This window comes from Lampetra fluviatilis, chromosome 15 (genome assembly GCF_964198595.1).
Source record: "Lampetra fluviatilis chromosome 15, kcLamFluv1.1, whole genome shotgun sequence".
NCBI lineage: Eukaryota > Metazoa > Chordata > Hyperoartia > Petromyzontiformes > Petromyzontidae > Lampetra > Lampetra fluviatilis.
Genome location: NC_136289.1, coordinates 13,377,024 through 13,390,969, shown reverse-complemented (window position 1 = coordinate 13,390,969; position 13,946 = coordinate 13,377,024). Strand labels below are relative to the sequence as shown.

Here is a 13,946-nt window from a genome sequence, read left to right as displayed (position 1 = left end):
TGGGGAGTCCACGTGTTACCCACCCCGTCCGGATGAATGGGTTTTGCGGGTTTTTTTAAATCACGGTGTGACGCTACATACATCATGTCAATTGTATTGGGCACACAAAGACCAAGATTCCCCGTATAGCCTTAATGGACTGTTGGGGCAAGTGCTGTTTGCGAGCACCTATGACGGCCGGACCGGCACATGAGGGGGTGGGTGGCCAACACCACGCCCGGACGTTGTTGTGTTCCTGGTGGCGATGTTTACACACCGCACCAGGTACTCATTTGAGGCTGAGTCTACCTAGGGGAAGCCCACGAACCGTTCAGATAATCGAACTCGGGTCGCAGGATTTGTATCGCGCTAACCGCTCCCCTATTCACACACATGTACACATACACACTACCAGACGTGCACGTATTAAAGATGAGCCAAAATAAATAAGTAAATGTAGCTCAAGAAGATTTTACGTTAAGGGTAAAAATGGCCAGGAAAACATGGAAAATAATGGTGAAAATCATCACAAAACAACCCATCTGCACAGCAGTCAACCAATCAAGTGAGAATGAATAAATATAACACGCTGTCACCAGTGGGTCACGTGGACAGTCAATAACTGCGGGCCGAAGAGTGCACTCTTGGAAGGTAATTGGCCTACTCTTCCACGCCGGCCAAGTGCCTTGGAACTGGTGGGAGTACTCACACTTTACCCCACCACACGCGATCGACTGTGGTTGTACCCATTTGTACCGCAGTAATGGGTGGGCAGACTCGAACAAGCGACCATTCGGATTGCAAGTCCAGCAGTGTTCCTTGCAAATACGGCAGCATCCCCCCCCCCAGTACGTCTACAGAGATATTGTATTGTGCTCAATGGTTATTCTATTTCGTGCATAACCCTGTTGGAAAGCATCGTGTATATAACGATCTTGCACAGCACAGCATTAAGTTGTATGCCCGTATATTTTACTGTACTGGATGGAACTGTGGTGTCACAGTACTTGTGTAGGACTCCTACTCCGGATGTCTTTCCGTTCTGTTTATTCACACTTAGAGTTCACCTCATCGTCACCGCTCCGTGTTTGTATGCTCAATGTTTAATAATCCAGGTTTGGTGTACAGAACGACTCGATTAGAATCTGCTGAGCGAGCATCGCCCTCTACTGCGAAGTTGGCGGGGACTGTCCTGGAATTTACTCGGCGAGGCTGCCCTGTGTGAACAAGCACAACAATAGACCGCGCTGTCATGTATCCTTCCTTCACTTTTGTGATTAGCTTGTTATGGTTGTTATTGTTTGACTGGGACTTTTGCACACAGCGTTGATATACGGTGCTTTTTTCTGGAAGATTTCGTTGGTTTTTCCTAGATGTTTCTGTTGCGCGTCGTTACGTTAAGATGTTCTTTGTTCAGGTTTTTGTTTGTTGCGGTTGCACCTGAGTCAAGAGCCGCATGGCTCACAGGGCTACACCTAATAAATGAAACTGGAAAATATCATGCGATGTGAAACCAGTTTTATCCATCGCAGTCCTTGAAAGTATCGTGTTGTATATTTCATGGTATTGTAACTGAGTAATAAGTGTTTAATGGTATCGTACTGTCACGTATTATAACGCATTGTTGTATGACATAGTACGGTGTTGTATATGAGACGTGATATAAGTCGTATAAGCTTTGGTGTACCGAGTGGTCCAGATATATCGTGACCCCCATATAATTATGTACAACTGAAGAAAAAAAAAAGTCTTCTTGGTACTTTCGGTAAAGTCACATAGAATGGAAATAATAATATAATATCATATTAAATAATATAATAAAACAGAAATGAACATGCAAAGCAAAAATAGTGACGGCTCAAAAAAATGTTTGGGGGGGGGGGTGTCACAAGACATCTGGATACACCACGCCGCAGTCTGCACTGAGCCCCATCACGGCTCATTCCACTCCTCGACTTCCACGTGCTCGGGCACTCCACGTGTCACGCGTGGAGCGCGCGCGCTGTCTTCCCCGCCTCCGTCGTCGTCGTCCCCCCCCCCGGCAGGAAACTCTGCGCGCGTCTCCCCGCAAATGCGTTCCGGGCGAAAAGAGGCCGGCGCTTCTGCGATGTCGGGGCCGCGGTGCCCGGGCGTGGAGGCGCCGGGCGCGGATTCGCTCTCCTCCGTGTTGTCCACCTCGTCCGTCGAGACGTCGCTGTCGCTGGGCTCCGTGCGCACCAGGATCTTCAAGATCATCGTCATCGGAGACTCGAACGTGGGCAAGACGTGTCTCACTTTCCGCTTCTGCGGCGGCCTCTTCCCCGAGCGTACGGAAGCGACGATCGGTGTGGATTTTCGCGAGAGGACGGTGGAGTTGGAGGGCGAGAGGATCAAGGTGAGAGGCCATCATCCCCTTCCCTGCCCCCGTCGTCGTCTCCCTCGCCGGCAACAACGGAGGAGCGACGCTCACAACAACGGGCGGATAAAACGAAGCGAGTTGGTTGGCATAGCGGGTGGTGCATCTTTCCAGCCATCTCAGTCAGTCAGCCCACGGCACCTCGAGCTTGTCCTGTGACCTTGCACCTAGCCGAGCACATCGGTTAACCTATAACACCTGCGTCTGTTCCGTGACTCTGCCAGCAGCGAGCCTGCCACCACTTCACGTGGTTGCCTCAAAGTGCACCCAGCCTGGTGCAAACGCTGTGGTGGGGGGGGGGTGCCACCGTCGCTTAGCGGCGAATGGCGATGGATGTTGTTGCTGGTGGTGCACAGGGCGAGTCGGGGGTGAGAGGGAGGGGAGGGAGGGTGGAGTTGGACGGCAAGGGCAGTGATGCGGTCAACTTCACGCGTCTCTCAACGTGGCATCTGTCTCACGTCCTCCACCACCACCACCACATTGGCTTCAAGGTCTTCCCCTTGCTCGCCTGCCTCTGGGTTGCCGCTACTTTTTGCGAGAGTGCGATGAGACACGACGTCCTTTATAAGCTCCGCGTGTCTCTGTATGCGAGAGTCCGCCTTTCGTCGACAGGGAACAGGTCATTAGCCTGGGGGAGAAGGGAGCTGCAAATGCGGCGTAACACACCAATCGCTATCTTGGGCACGGCGTGAGGAATAGAGAGCCACGGACAAGAACGCAGAGAGCCATTGCATTCAGGAAGAGATACAGAGACATAGCAACGGTGTCCATGAAGACATTGAGACAGAGATGCACAGTTACAGTACAGGAAGACAGTCGCCGACAGGAAGTGACACTGAGGAATAGAAACGCGAAGATGAACGTCAACAAATGGGGGGGGTCCCCATAGGCTCCCGACTTCAAACTTCACTCGAACTCCTGCGAGTGTCAGGGGCTCCCTGAATTGGCCGTGGTGTCCTCACCGCTAACATGATGGGTGGGCCCTCACTGACGAGGCCAAATAATTGGGATGAGTAAGTTAGCCCTCTGGGTTCTTGGCAGGGAAGTGGCTTTCTGACGAGCTGCACCCTGGGTTATATTGTGTGTAATGCGAAAGTGTAGGCATGAGCCCTACCGAGTATGCTTAACATTATTATGACAACGTCGTAGTAGTATAATTCACAATCAGGCCAGTCCAGTAACAGGTTGACCAAGGCGACGTTATCGTCCCAGCTGATGGGAGTCCACGTGATGAGCCATGAGGCCAGGGCATGGTTCAGGGTTGGAATCGCGTTTATTGTCGAGCTTATTTCAACCACGTTTACAAGCAACAAGCGCAGCTCAATCAAATGCTGCCGTTCCTGGACCTGGTTGGCTGGCGGGTACATTGAGAGCTCGACTGAATCCTTAACGCCAAAGTGTTTGGCCGCTTTGTGGGGGGTTTAAATATATTTTCCCAAGGCACTGTTACTTACACACTCATGTGCAATCTTCAGCTCACAGCAAACAAGTTGGGTGTTCTTTTTAAATCACGTACAGTACTAGTCTCGGCATTTAGTTACAGTAAAAGTATACGGTGTACTTGGGCGTGTGCCATTTAATACAGGCAGTGGCTCAATTTCCACGCTACGGAATAAGCACATTCACCACACAAGATACAGCTATATTTGTACAAAATATGACTGCATTCCATAATACCTGCTCATATAGACAGCAAAAGTATTTTGTTCCTCTTTTTGCCAATACATTCTGGTGGGCAAGTGTTGAGTGGGCTTGGATACCAGTATTTATAGGACTGTTTTTCTTTAATCTTGAGGGACAAATCCATTTTTGCACTGTACTTTCATGTTTTCCACCTTCACCAACCTGCACTGACCAGCGTGGTGAGCTTTGGTCAAATGACCTGCCATAGCATGTGGACACCCTCAGAAAGCAGTGAACAAAGGTCTATACATAAACCAAATTCAGACTTTAAAAAAAATCCTAAAAGGACATAATTCTCTGGCGATTAGACTTTCAAATACTTTACAATAACAAATAGGCAGCTTTCGGGCCAAAAATTACAAATATTTTCAAATGCGTGGGGAGAAAGACTTGTCATTTTCGTCATGCACAGCTTCAACTTTGGGACACGGCCGGCCAGGAGCGCTTCCGTAAGAGCATGGTATCGCACTACTACCGCAACGCGCACGCCGTGGTGTTCGTCTACGACGTGACAAGCCGGCCCTCCTTCCTCAGCCTGCCCAGCTGGCTCGCCGAGTGCGAGCGGCATCTCAGTTCATCGGACGCTCCTCGCGTCCTCGTGGGAAACAAGTGCGACCTCAAAGACAAAGTGGAGGCGAGTGGCACCATGGCCAACATACCTTGTACACTTTCACACAAACGCCATACCAATTTAATAATTATTTTTAACCTGAAGTTGCCAATAACTGTGGACGTGCCTCATGACAAATTTAATGCATTGTAATTTGTTCCTATGAGCACGGAGAATGTACCAGATCTTGGAAGCACGGTTGAGCCTGAATAGTGTCTGGGTCAGAATCCACCATTCGTAACAGATTATACAGGTGGCTGCATTCTTTACAGCAGCGGGAAGGGCAGCAACATCCATCATTGTACAATGCCTCTATGCTCCCATGTTTATATTGCACGCCGTGTACCTATCCATACAGACCATCGGGGTGAAGCAGAGGTCGCAAACGGGTTTTGATTCCCTACCTGTGTAGTGGTGATACGCGCTGGGTGTATACGTCGTGTGCCAGCGCGTATGTACGGGTGTGTGTGTGGTGACGCGCGCTGACGGGGAGGAGCAGGCGTCAGTGCGCGGGTGGGGGTAGTGCTGCTGATTGGCTGTGTGCCGGTGACGCGCTGAGAGGGAGTGATCGGGTGGCAGCGCGGTGTGATTGGTCGGGGAGTGGAAACACGCGCTGGGCGGAAACGGATCGTAGAGATAGCGCGTGGTGATTGGGTAACTGAGGAGCGGTGCCGACGTTGAGGTCCGCATCCGCTCCGTCTCCCGGGAAGAAGAGATATATAAGGTGATGCGGAGAGGAGTAGGGGGGCAGAAGTGGAACCATCTAAGAATGAAGACGAAGGTGCAGAGATAGAGCCCGGAGAGGAGAGTAATGGAGAGGAGAGGAGAGTAATGGAGAGTAGAGGAGAGTAAGGTATAGGTGTGTAGCCAGAGAGAGAGAACGGTCTACACGAGCTGAGTAATGTATAGTGTGTAGCCAGAGAGAGAGAACGGTCTACACGAGCTGAGTAATGTATAGTGTGTAGCCAGAGAGAGAGAACGGTCTACACGAGCTGAGTAATGTATAGTGTGTAGCCAGAGAGAGAGAACGGTCTACACGAGCTGAGTAATGTATAGTGTGTAGCCAGAGAGAGAGAAAGTCTACACGAGCCGAGTATGCATACGGTGTAGCCAGAGAGAGAGAAAGGTCTACACGAGCCGAGTATGCATACGGTGTAGCCAGAGAGAGATGCAAAGTCTACACGAGGCGAGTGGAGAGTGTAGCAGAGGCGCAGAGTCTACACGAGACGAGAGAAGAGTGTAGCCGAGGCGCGGAGTCTACACGAGGCACAGAGAGCCAGCAGCACAGAATCTAAGAGAGTCAAGAGAAGCGTAGGGCGGAGAGAAGAGGTCACGAGTTGTACCGTTGTATGGTGACCGCATTGTGAAGAAGAGAGGCCACGCGTTGTATCGTTACAAGTCAAGATTTAATAAAAGAAGTGTGTTCCCGTCAAGGAGTTTCCTGCCGTCATTTTCCAATACTTCATCTGGCGTCAGAAGTGAAACGGGCTTCCAAGCATGGAGACAAGGAAGACCCGTAGGACCCACGGGATTGACCGCGAGGAAAACCTGGACGACTCGGGGCCGCTGGTGGCGGGGGGTGAGGAGGAGGACTTGCCCACGCTACAGGATCCGTCGACGGCGCCGGCCGAGCGACCGGGGACCGACGCCGGGCTTCGTGAGGCGCACTCCCGACTGGCGGAGCTGCTGCTCGCCGCCGCGTCCATCTTGGCGGAGATCAGCTCGTCGGGAGGAGCGGGGACGGTGGGGGACATTTTACAAGGTCGCCCCGCAGATTCCCGCCAAAACGAATGGGGGATTCCCGCCATTGCGCCTGGGCCTACTTTTGGCGGGAACGGCGAGAGCCACGTGGTGGTGGGTTCCCAAGCGCGCGCATCGACGTCATCAGCGCGCGAGGGGGTCCGCCATTTTACGTCTGCTGCTGGAGCCGCCATCTTACACACCGACGGAGAGGCGGAGAGGAACCACGAGGCGGATGACTTCATTTTTCAGCAGCGCCTGCCCACGTTGTCAGCCTTCAAGGCGGAAGGCGGAGACTGGGGCCAATTTCAGCGAAGGTTTTTGGCGCATCAAGAGATGTCAGCGTGGTTCGATGCTACGGCGCTGCGGGCGTTGCCCGCCATGCTGGACGACGATGCGCTCGCGGCCTTCAGGGCTGCACGGAAGTCGGACCACTCCACGCTGAAGGATGCGCTGGGGTTGTTGGCCAGGGTCTACGGACCTCCCTCGGCGTGCCGCCATCATTTCTACGCAAGACGGAAAGCGGCCACGGAGACCGCGCTGGCCTATCGCACGGCGTTGCTGGCTCTTGCTGATGCTGCGTTCCCTCGGATGGACGAGGAGGGCCAAGACGCGATGGTTTTGGAGCAGCTGCTTAAGTTGGCGCAGGACCTGGGGGTCCCTATCAACACAGCTGACGAGATTGATATTTCTTCTTTGAGAGTCGCCACGAGTATTCAAGCGCACGAGGCCCTACAACGGAAACAAGGCGTTGGTTGCAACGCTGCTGTCGTCGCAGCCCCGGGTTCGGTGGTCGCCGAACCCCAAGTCGTCAGCCCACGAGAGGAGGCGTTCGCCACGGGACGACCAGGGGACTGGAGGCCGGGGGCCCGGTCGCCTCTGCGATCGGGCCGAAAGTCGGAGCAACCAAGATCTACTCCGACCCTCGTCACGTGCTATAACTGCGGCCTCCGGGGCCACGTGGCGTCCGGGTGCCGCGCTCCGCGGCAGCGCGCCATGGGAGCTCGGCTGGACGACGACCGAGAGCCCAAGTCATCTCTACAATCCCCGGCAAGTCGCGGCACCTCACACGCTCGGCCTGTTTATTCGGCACACATGGGACGCCGCGTTGCGGCGGAGGAGGGCCGGTTAAGGTTCGGGGATTCGGTTCGGCGAGGGGGGTTCGGCCGGGACCAGGGAGACATTGAATGGGCGGAATTGGGGCATAGAATTGTGGCTGCTTCGGCGGGTTCGTCCGTTGTTACGGGATCTATTGATGGGGTTGAGATTAGGGTGTTAGTGGACACGGGGGCATCGGCAACTATTATATCAGACCTCATTTATAATATTCTTCCAGTCCAATGTCGTCCGCTGCTTCCAGTGGATGTGCCATTTTACGCCGCTAATGGGGGATCGTTGGGCATTATCGGTCAGGTTAGGGCGTCCATTTGCATTGGAGATATCAAATTGTCGGGACCCGTTTTCGTTTCGTCTTCTTTGGCAGTTCCGTGTCTTTTGGGCACTGATTTTTTGGCTAAAATGCCTATTAAAATTCTTATCGATCAACGATGCATTGAACTGCCATCGGGTCGCCGGATTTCATTTTTTACGGGCCCTACTGACATTCGGACGGCGTGCGCTACGATACAAGCGGTGGCGACGCAGACCGTGCAAGTGCCCCCGGGTTCACAGATGTTGATTCCCCTCCGGTTGCGGAAACCATGGGTGAGGGAGGCTTCGGGACAGAGTATGCTTTTGGGTCCTTCTAACAAGGCTGTCGGGGGTCTTGATTTATCGGTGGCTCACACTTTGGTGCGGGCTGACAGGGATCCGTTTGTGATGGTTTTGAACGCGGGGTCGCGACCAGCTGTCATTCCGCAGGGCACCGTGCTGGCTCACGCGGCGCGGGTCCCTGTGGATGATGGGTTGGTTGCGCAGGTGGGCTCGAGCCCCGCGCGGAACGTTGAGCCAAGGGAAGACCTTGAGTGGGTCCATTCGTTATGTGCCGCCTCGGACGATTTGTCGGCGGCGCAGTTGGGTGCGCTGCGCGAGTTGCTCATTGAATTCTCTGATGTATTCAGTAAACATAAGTATGACATTGGGTGCACGGATTTGTTGCACCATCACATTGAAACGGGCGATGCGGCGCCGGTCAGGCTAAATCCCTTCCGACTGAGTCCCGTGGAGAAGGAACATGTTCAGTCGGCTGTTAACGAAATGCTAGAAGCCGATATTATTTCGCCGCTCCTCTAGCCCGTGGGGAGCGCCTATTGTGCTGGTTAGGAAGCAGGACGGGTCCCTGCGATTCTGCGTTGATTTCCGTCGCCTGAATAAGATCTCTGTGGCTGACGCGTATCCGCTCCCCAGGATGGATGAGTCCCTCGATGCATTGTCTGGTGCGCGATATTTTTCGACTCTTGATTTGTTATCGGGGTTTTGGCAGTTGCCGCTCGACGAAGAGTCGAAACCTAAGACAGCATTTCGGACTCCAGGGGGGCTGTTCCAGTTTAACCGGTTACCCATGGGACTTCACTCCTCTCCAGCGACGTTTCAGCGACTTATGGAGCTGGTTTTGTCGGGCTTGCAGTGGGATACATGCTTGATTTATATGGACGATGTCATTGTTTTCAGTAAAACGTTTGAAGAACACCTCCAGCGATTGAGAGGGGTGTTCTTGCGAATGCGATCGGCTAAGTTGAAATTTAAACCGGCCAAATGTCACCTCCTTCGTAGGTCGGTTAGATACTTGGGTCACATTGTCGATTCTTCGGGGATCTCCACCGATCCCGCGAAGACGGATTGTGTCGGTTCGTGGCCGACACCTACGTCCGTTTCCGACGTGCGTAGTTTCATCGGGTTTGCTTCTTATTATCGGCGGTTCGTTGAGCACTTCGCCACTATTGCAAAACCCTTGCACGCTCTAACGGCGAAGGGAGTGAAGTTCAAATGGGGACCGGAGGAGGAGGCCGCGTTTCGCTCCCTCCGGGACGCCTTGGTGGGTGCCCCACCCTTGTGTTATCCCGATTTTGCCAGTCCCTTTTTGCTGGACACGGATGCTAGCAACACGGGCATTGGGGGGGTGCTATCCCAAGTCGTTGGGGGTGTCGAAAGAGTTGTCGCCTACGGTAGTAGGGTGTTGTCTCCGGCGGAGCAGCGCTACTGCGTCACCCGTCGCGAGCTGCTTGCCATTGTCTTTTTTGTGCAGCAGTTTAGGCCATATCTCTATGGTCGTCACTTTACGGTCCGAACGGACCACGCGGCGCTACAGTATTCATTGAGGGTCGCCCAGCCCTCGGGCCAGTTGTCGCGTTGGTTGGAAGTCCTCCAGGACTATCAGTTTACGACTACGTACCGTAAGGGGTTGCGACACACAAATGCCGATTGCTTGTCGCGGTTGTTGCCTTGTGATGAATGCGCGTGTTTGTCGGGATCGGCGCGCTGTAAACCGACGCTTGCGGGGGAGATGGGGGCACTGGCTGCGACAGCGGGCGCACCGATCGTGGATGATTCCACTGCCTCTCAGGGTCGGGACTCGCTGCTCTCGCTGTCGCTCAGCGAATGGGGCCGCCTCCAGATGGCGGACAGCTCGCTGCTAGCATTGCGCCGCAAGGTTGGGGGTCCCGAGGGGGACCAGGAGCGTACCGGCTCCTATGTACTTGAGCAGGGCATGTTATTGAGATGGGACAGTTTGTCCCGGCGGAACGCACTCGTGATGCCTTCCGCTGTGAGGGGGAGGGTTGTCTTGGCGGCACACGAACGCCTCTTGCACTTGGGAGTTAACAAGACGCTTGCCCTGCTTCAGCGTGACTATTACTGGCCGGGAATGGGAAGTGATGTGGTAAATATTCTGAAGGGGTGCGTTGAGTGCGCCAGGCGTAAACCACCGCCCGTGGCAGCTAATCCACCGCTGCAATCTATTCAGGTCTCGCGTACCAACGAGCTCGTTGCACTCGATATTTTGGGGCCCTTCCCAGTCACGCCGAGAGGGAATAAATATTTGTTAGTGGGGGTCGAATACTTTACCCGATGGCCTATGGCGTGGCCTCTCGCTAACCAGTCGGCAGCGGCTGTGACGGATGCCTTCGTCCAGGGCTATGTCCTGGACAAGGGGGCTCCCGAACGCCTGCTGACCGACCAAGGTAAAAAATTTTCGAGTAAATTGTTGCAAGAGGTGTGCGATCTGTTGGGTACCAAGAAGGTGCGTACCTCCCCGTACCACCCGCAGACAGACGGGATGGTGGAGAGACTCCACAAAACTTTGACTTCCATGCTGTGCCAGCAGGTGTGCGAGGCACATGTAGATTGGGACCTGCAGGTCCCGGGAGTCCTTGCCGCGTATAGAATGGCCCCCCATGCAGCTACGGGGTTTTCCCCATTCTATTTGATGTACGGTCGGGAAGCTGACCCGCCAATGGAAACGCAACTTGGCCTGTCCGCTCCACGAACTAATTCTAATTTGGCAGAACATATTAAGTTTAATATTCACAAGCTGACAGAGGCGAGGGAGGCCGCACGGCTTAATTCGCGGGCTCGCCAAATTGCTAATGAACGGTTGCGGGCACGGAAGGTGTCCATGCACGAATGGAAACCAGGTGACAGGGCCTGGCTGCATTGCCCTCAGGCACCCTTGGCTACGTCGCCTAAATTGTTGAGACCGTGGAGGGGACCCGTGGAGGTCGTGCGCGTTGCACGGCCCCAGTGCGTTCAGATAAAGTGGGGAAAGCGCCGTTGGTACGTTCACCCCTCCCGACTGAAACCGTTCTCGCCTCCATATGGCCTCCCCTTGTGTCGTGATGGCCGGGCGTGTGACGTGACCGGCGACCCAGAGGGGGAAATGTCTCTGCCTGATCCACACGTATTTTCGCCTGATCTGCTCCCAGGTGTCTCGGAACTGACAGCTGCCGATCACCGGCGGCCGGATCTCCGCGGCGGGGCCGGCCCTTTCAGGCCCGTTCCGCGCCGTCTGGAGCAGCCGGAACCGCCGGACGGTCGTCAGTGTCCCGCCCCATACGACGGACCAGCCAGACGGACTCGCGCCAGGTCGTGCTACTTTGCATGACCTGCCTCGTGAGGAGTCGGGGCAGTTGGAGCGCCTCGTCACTGCGTGTAGTCGCAGGGACGTGGGGCGCGTTCGTTTTTTGGAATTTGCTTGTATCGTGTTATTGTTGACTTTTCGTGTTCATTGTCAATCTGTACATAGTTATTCTTGTTGTTGTTGTTGTTATGTTACGGGGCACACTGGGGGATTACGGGTTTTTTTTGTTGGTTGTCGTCTTATCGTTGCGGTTGGTTGTTGTTAGCAGCCGGGCCGGCTGCGAGCTATGTGGGAGGGGGTGATGTAGTGGTGATACGCGCTGGGTGTATACGTCGTGTGCCAGCGCGTATGTACGGGTGTGTGTGTGGTGACGCGCGCTGACGGGGAGGAGCAGGCGTCAGTGCGGGGGTGGGGGTAGTGCTGCTGATTGGCTGTGTGCCGGTGACGCGCTGAGAGGGAGTGATCGGGTGGCAGCGCGGTGTGATTGGTCGGGGAGTGGAAACACGCGCTGGGCGGAAACGGATCGTAGAGATAGCGCGTGGTGATTGGGTAACTGAGGAGCGGTGCCGACGTTGAGGTCCGCATCCGCTCCGTCTCCCGGGAAGAAGAGATATATAAGGTGATGCGGAGAGGAGTAGGGGGGCAGAAGTGGAACCATCTAAGAATGAAGACGAAGGTGCAGAGATAGAGCCCGGAGAGGAGAGTAATGGAGAGGAGAGTAATGGAGAGTAGAGGAGAGTAAGGTATAGGTGTGTAGCCAGAGAGAGAGAACGGTCTACACGAGCTGAGTAATGTATAGTGTGTAGCCAGAGAGAGAGAACGGTCTACACGAGCTGAGTAATGTATAGTGTGTAGCCAGAGAGAGAGAACGGTCTACACGAGCTGAGTAATGTATAGTGTGTAGCCAGAGAGAGAGAACGGTCTACACGAGCTGAGTAATGTATAGTGTGTAGCCAGAGAGAGAGAAAGGTCTACACGAGCCGAGTATGCATACGGTGTAGCCAGAGAGAGAGAAAGGTCTACACGAGCCGAGTATGCATACGGTGTAGCCAGAGAGAGATGCAAAGTCTACACGAGGCGAGTGGAGAGTGTAGCAGAGGCGCAGAGTCTACACGAGACGAGAGAAGAGTGTAGCCGAGGCGCGGAGTCTACACGAGGCACAGAGAGCCAGCAGCACAGAATCTAAGAGAGTCAAGAGAAGCGTAGGGCGGAGAGAAGAGGTCACGAGTTGTACCGTTGTATGGTGACCGCATTGTGAAGAAGAGAGGCCACGCGTTGTATCGTTACAAGTCAAGATTTAATAAAAGAAGTGTGTTCCCGTCAAGGAGTTTCCTGCCGTCATTTTCCAATACTTCACCTGTACCCGGCCGGGTACGGGTACCCGTTCCCTACCCGAAATGAGTGACAAACGGTTACTCACCAGTGACTCACGGCCTACCCGTACCTGGCCGCACCAGGGTCGCAAACGGGTACCCGTACCCGGCCGGGTACGGGTAGCCGGGTATCGGGTACCCGATTGCGACCTCTGGGGTGAAGTCTGGTGATACAACACTCACGACCTGCACGGCGTGGGAAGGTTCTGATCCAGCAGTGGCTTGACAAAAGGGCCCGTAAGTAAGTGTCATTCATGTTTGTGTGCCAACAGGTCCCAACATCCCTGGCCCAGAAGTTTGCAGATGCTCATGGAATGGCACACTTTGAGACATCCGCCAAGGAGCAAGAGGGCACAGGCGATCATGCCGAGGCCATCTTCCTGACACTCGCCCACAGGCTGCGCAGCCAGCGTACCATGGCCATGCCGCGTCTATTTCCTGCCCAGGACACAGCCATAAACCTGGCCGACGAGAAGCAAGGCGCCGACAATGGGTCCTACTGCTACTGCTGAATGGAGGTGGCGTGCAGTGGGAGGGGAAATGGAGTGTAAGGGTTATACATAAGCACTGGTTAAGACAGCCGCCAGAGCAGCTGGATAAAAAGGTTACACGTATGGATGTGGCAAAGTATTTCTGACATTCTGATATGGACAGATGTTCTTGTAGAAAACGTGATGAGAAGTTCCATGTAAATGTTTCTAAAATGGTTGGTCTCTAAAAGGGGATTTATACATTTCATGCTTAGAACAATACGGTTAATTAATACCTTAAACATATGGGGAGCCAATCATGTTTTGGCAGAGGGCTTTTTATCCTTGCTAGGCTGAAGAGACCTCCACCAACATGTGAATCTCACCCAATGAGGTCATGTTCAAAAGTTAGTTTAAAGGCAATTTTTGCTCAAATTATTAGCAAAAATACTACTTTCCCAAAGAGAGTAATACTTTTTCTGAGAGATTTGTTGAAAAAGGCTTTTAATTTAGTAATAAGGCCTAATATTGTTCAGGGTGGTGTTTAAGAAGTTGCAAAAGAGCTATACAGTAGAATATAAAATGTAAATGTTTTTTTAAAACCACCTATGTACAGGATGTTATTTTAATCACTGTAGTTGCAATACGAATCAATAAAGATAAATAATGCTGATGAATCCGT

The 13,946-nt window shown here is 53.5% G+C and overlaps 1 protein-coding gene across 1 annotated transcript; it reads left to right on the top strand.

Moving 5' to 3' along the window:
- Positions 1 to 2,031: 2,031 nt before the first annotated feature.
- LOC144936251 (ras-related protein Rab-33B-like) lies at positions 2,032 to 13,931 on the top strand. Its single transcript, XM_078863299.1, has 3 exons — positions 2,032 to 2,353; positions 4,470 to 4,691; positions 13,067 to 13,931. Exons 1-3 carry the CDS (start codon positions 2,051 to 2,053, stop codon positions 13,304 to 13,306), a joined length of 765 nt encoding a protein of 254 aa, XP_078719425.1. The 5' UTR covers positions 2,032 to 2,050; the 3' UTR covers positions 13,307 to 13,931.
- Positions 13,932 to 13,946: the final 15 nt, after the last annotated feature.

What these genes read in the sequence shown, in the direction of transcription:
- LOC144936251 (XM_078863299.1), top strand. Translation starts at nt 2,051, where the DNA reads ATGCGTTCCGGGCGAAAAGAGGCCGGCGCTTCTGCGATGTCGGGGCCG. An exon ending in TGGAGGGCGAGAGGATCAAG is followed by an intron (nt 2,354 to 4,469) that starts GTGAGAGGCCAT and finishes CGTCATGCACAG; the next exon opens with CTTCAACTTTGGGACACGGC. An exon ending in ACCTCAAAGACAAAGTGGAG is followed by an intron (nt 4,692 to 13,066) that starts GCGAGTGGCACC and finishes GTGTGCCAACAG; the next exon opens with GTCCCAACATCCCTGGCCCA.